Below are 4,413 nucleotides of genomic sequence, written 5' to 3'. Positions count from 1 at the left end.
GGACTTCATCAAATTAAAAAAAAACTTCTCTTTGATAGACACTGTTAAGACAATGAAGGGAAAAGTCAAGGATGAAGAGAAAAATTTGCAAATCATATAAGTGATAGCGGACTTAGATGCAGAACAGAACAAGAATTTTCAAAACTAAATATGATATCCAGCAACACAATTTAAAAATGGGGGAAAAAATCAACAGAAACTTAAACCAAGGAGAGATAAGGATGGCAAATAAGCAAATATAGAGATGTTCAATACCAGTAGTCATTAGGACACACAAATAAAACCCAGAATGAGATTCCACTACACACCTGTTAGAATCCAGGCTGCGCAGGTGGCATCAGCGCTGCCCTGCCTCCAGGAAGGAACCTGGGCTGCACGTGGCTGGCGGTCTCCTAGCGACTAGAGCGGCAGGGATCAGGAGCCGCGGAAACTGGAGAGGTGGCACCCCAGCGAGGGCCACCATGGGGGACCAGGGGCCGCAGGACCGGCCGAGGTCCCCTGGCATGGACTCCAAGCCCTGGTACTGTGACAAACAGCCTTCCAAGTGCTTCGCGAAGCGCAAGCACAGGCGCCTGAGGTCCCCGCCCATGGACCCTCGGAACCTGGTATTTGTGACGCAGGGCATGGACAACTTCCGCTACGGCTGTCCGTCTCCCGAAGATACGCTCGTTTGTCGCCGTGACGAGTTTTTACTCCCCAAAATATCTCTCAGAGGTCCCCAAACTGACCCCAAAAGCAGGCAGAAAAAGCTGCGCAAGAAAGCGGCCCTGTTTTCCAAGCTCTCACGAGCCAAGCCAGCACGGAAGACGTTCGTAGAGGAAGTGGAAGCCCAGCTGACGGCCAAGCCTCCCTTGGCCATGAACTCCAATCTGGGAGAAGATATGCCTCCAGATCTCCTACTACAGGTGCTGAAACCGCTGGATCCTGAGAGGAAGCTGGAGGACGCATGTGCTTGTGAGGGCCAGGGGACGACAACCGACGAACCCATGGAGCCTGGTAAATACCCCTGCAGGGAATTCTCCCCTCGGCCACCCGAGACTCGGATGTCCTGTCTCCACCCAGAGCCTCCCAAGTCTCCAGTGTCTAGTCTCTGCCCGGAGCCTCCTGAGACTGGAGTGTCCCATCTCCGCCCAGAGCCTCCTGAGACTCAGGTGTCCAGTCTCCACTTGGAGCCTCCCGAGACTGGAGTATCCCATCTCCTCCCGGAGCCTCCTGAAACTGGAGTGTCTCATCTCCACCCAGAACCTCCCGAGACTCTGGTGTCTAGTCTCCACCCGGAGCCTCCTGAGACTGGAGTGTCCCATCTCCGCCCAGAGCCTCCCGAGACTCAGGTGTTCAGTCTCCACCTGGAGCCTCCCAAGACTGGAGTGTCCAATCTCCTCCCGGAGCCTCCTGAGACTGGAGTGTGTCATCTCTGCCCAGAGCCTCCCAAGACTAGCGTATCTTGTCTCCACCCGGAGCCTCCTGTGACTGGAGTGCCTGATCTCTGCCCCGAGCCTCCCAAGACACGCGTATCTCATGGCCCAGAGCCTCCTGAGACTGGAGTGTCCCATCTCCACCCAGAGCCTCCCAAGACTCGGGTGTCCAGTCTCCACCCGGAGCCTCCCGAGACTGGAGTGTCCCATCTCCGCCCAGAGCCTCCCAAGACTCGCGTACCTCCTCTCCGCCCAGAGCCTCCCGAGAATGGAGCGTCTCTTCTCTCCCCGGTGCCTGCCAAGACTCGCGTATCTAATCTCCGCCCGGAGCCTCCCGAGACTGGAGCGTCCTGTCTCCGTCCAGAGCCTCCCAAGACTCGGGTGTCCAGTCTCCGCCCAGAGCCTCCCAAGACTGGAGTGTCCCATCTCCGCCCAGAGCCTCCCAAGACTCCGGCGTCCAGTCTCCGCCCAGAGCCTCCCGAGACTCGGGTGTCCAGTCTCCGCCGGGAGCCTCCTGACACTGGAGCGTCCCGTCTCCGCCCAGGGCCTCCCAAGACTCGGGTGTCCAGTCTCCGCCAGGAGCCTCCTGAGACTGGAGCGTCCCATCTCCACCCAGAGCCTCCCAAGACTCGGGTGTCCCGTCTCCGCCGGGAGCCTCCTGAGACTGGAGCGTCCCATCTCCGCCCAGAGCCTCCCAAGACTCGGGTGTCCCGTCTCCGCCGGGAGCCTCCTGAGACTGGAGCGTCCCATCTCCGCCCAGAGCCTCCCAAGACTCGGGTGTCCCGTCTCCGCCCAGAGCCTCCTGAGACTGGAGCGTCCCGTCTCCGCCCAGAGCCTCCCAAGACTCGGGTGTCCCGTCTCCGCCCAGAGCCTCCCGAAACTGGAGTGTCCCATCTCCGCCCGGAGCCTCCAGAAACTTGCGTATCTCATCTCTGCCTGGAGCCTCCAGACACTGGAGTGTCCCATCTCTGCCCGGAGCCCCCCAAGATACGCGTATCTCATCTCTGCCCAGAGTCTCCTGAAACTGGAGCGTCCCATCTCCGCCCAGAGCCTCCCAAGACTCCGATGTACAGCCTCCGCCTGGAGCCTCCCGAGAATGGAGTGTCCCATCCCTGCCCAGAGTCTCCCAAGACTCGGGTGTCCAGTCTCCACCCAGAGCCTCTTGAGACTGGAGTGTCCCATCTCTGCCCAGAGCCTCTAGAGATTTGCGTATCTCATCTCCGCCCGGAGTCTACCGAGACTGGAGTGTCTCATCTCTGCCCAGAGCCTCCCAAGACCCCCGTGTCCAGTCTCCGCCCGGAGCCTCCTAAGACTGGAGCGTCCCATCTCCGCCCAGAGCCTCCCAAGACTCAGGTGTCCAGTCTCCGCCCGGAGCCTCTCGAAACTAGAGTGTCCCATCTCCGCTCGGAGCCTCCTGAGACTGGAGTGTCCCATCTCCGCCCAGAGCCTCCCAAGACTCCGGTGTCCAGTCTCCGCCCAGAGCCTCCCGAAACTGGAGTGTCCCATCTCTGTCCGGAGTCTCCCGAGACTCACGTATCTCATCTCTGCCCGGAGCCTCCCGAGACTGGAGTATCCCACCTCAGCCCGGAAACTCCCAACACTCGTCGGGTGTCCAGTTTCCTACTACAGGTCCTGAAAGTGGATTCTGAGAGGAAGCCGGAAGACACATGGGCTCGTTGCGAGGGTCGGGAGACAACAACCGAGGAACCCACCGAGCCTAGTAAATACCTTTGTGGGGAATCCAACCCGCGGCCTTTCGAGAGTCGGGTATCCCATCTCCCCCTGCTGCCTCCCAAAACTCGTCGGGTGTCCAGACTCCGCCCAGAGCCTCCCAAGACTCGTCGGGTGTCCAGTTTCCGCCCGGAGCCTCCCAGGACTCGTCGAGTGTCCAGTCTCCGCCTGGAGCCTCTCAAGACTCGTCGAGTGTCCAGTCTCTGCCCGGAGACTACCAAGACTGGAGTATCCCATCTAAAAGAACTGTTTCAGGAAGATACACCAAACACAACGGAGTGTGTTTCTGACTCTCTGCAACATAGATACACATTGAGAAAACTCCGTGACTTCAAGTGGGCAGGAGACCTGGGAGTTGATGAAGAATCCATCAGCAGTCTGTTTGACTTTACCCCTGAGTGCAAAGCAAACTATCAAGACCAAAAGATTAAGACGGTAAATGAGTGTTCCTCAGGGCTGAAGTGCAGCATGGAGCTAGAGGACACGGATGAGGTCAAATTCTTCTCACAGAAAAAAGACTTGGACGGGAAAATCCACACTGCATCGAATTCTTATAGTGCAGAGCATGTGAACATGGGGTATGGAGCATGGTACCTCAAGCCTAAGTTGGGACAAAAGCTAAGAAGTGATGAACCCTTGATTGACTCCAAGCTCCTACTTGAAAAGCCTGATGAACCCGACATTCTTGACGGTCTTTATGGACCAATTGCCTTTAAGGATTTTATATTAAGCAAGGGCTACGAAATGCCTGGCATCATTCAAAGGCTGTTTGCCAGGAATGGATGGACTTATGACTCTGTTAAGACTCCTATTCAACGTGCAATGCAAGTTTACAAGTACGAAGAAGACGTCACAGATGCATCGGAAGAAGATTAGATGGTTTTCAATTTACTACTTAATTGGGTATTTCTTGCTCTCATTTTAAACATCAATCAGAATTTATGATGACTAGCCCTGTGAATGTACAATGATGGCAACATCTGTAACTTCACTACCTAATGTTTATAAAGATTTCTTAATGACCTGCTTTGACTTCATTATTTCATATATTTTATCAATTATGTGATTAATATTCACATATACTTTTTTCACATTTTGAAGCATTGTGAATATTACGTCATCATTTCAATTACTTGTAAAAGTACATACAACCAGAAACAAAAGCAGAATTAATCTTAGAAAGAGAAATGGGGTCAGCTGCATTGACTCACACCTATAATCCTGCCCCACTTTGGGAGGCCCAGATGGATGGATTGCTTGAGCCCAG

At 55.1% G+C, this 4,413-nt stretch overlaps 1 protein-coding gene across 2 annotated transcripts; it reads left to right on the top strand.

The window, feature by feature from the left end:
* Positions 1-400: 400 nt before the first annotated feature.
* On the top strand, positions 401-4,168 carry FAM47C (family with sequence similarity 47, member C). Of its 2 annotated transcripts, none has more exons than XM_011996305.1 (4): positions 401-1,187; positions 1,290-2,577; positions 2,650-3,044; positions 3,282-4,168. In XM_011996305.1, exons 1-4 carry the CDS (start codon positions 462-464, stop codon positions 4,020-4,022), a joined length of 3,150 nt encoding a protein of 1,049 aa, XP_011851695.1. In that variant the 5' UTR covers positions 401-461; the 3' UTR covers positions 4,023-4,168. The 2 variants fall into 2 exon arrangements, with proteins under 2 accessions (XP_011851695.1, XP_011851696.1); XM_011996306.1 differs by having other exon boundaries at positions 401-1,331; positions 1,575-1,652; positions 2,943-3,223; positions 3,290-4,168.
* The last annotated feature ends 245 nt before the right edge of the window (positions 4,169-4,413 follow it).

The sequence above is a fragment of the Mandrillus leucophaeus genome, unplaced genomic scaffold, assembly GCF_000951045.1.
Source record: "Mandrillus leucophaeus isolate KB7577 unplaced genomic scaffold, Mleu.le_1.0 Scaffold509, whole genome shotgun sequence".
Lineage (NCBI taxonomy): Eukaryota > Metazoa > Chordata > Mammalia > Primates > Cercopithecidae > Mandrillus > Mandrillus leucophaeus.
Note: the sequence above shows the minus strand (reverse complement) of the source record. Positions and strands in the feature narration are given on the sequence as shown.

Excerpts from the sequence above, each read along its gene's own strand:
- FAM47C (XM_011996305.1), top strand. The coding sequence starts at position 462 with ATGGGGGACCAGGGGCCGCAGGACCGGCCGAGGTCCCCTGGCATGGAC. Across the intron at positions 1,188-1,289 it reads TGGAGCCTCCCGAGACTGGA|ACTGGAGTGTCCCATCTCCG; the intron begins GTATCCCATCTC and ends GAGCCTCCTGAG. Across the intron at positions 2,578-2,649 it reads CAGTCTCCACCCAGAGCCTC|CCGAGACTGGAGTGTCTCAT; the intron begins TTGAGACTGGAG and ends GCCCGGAGTCTA.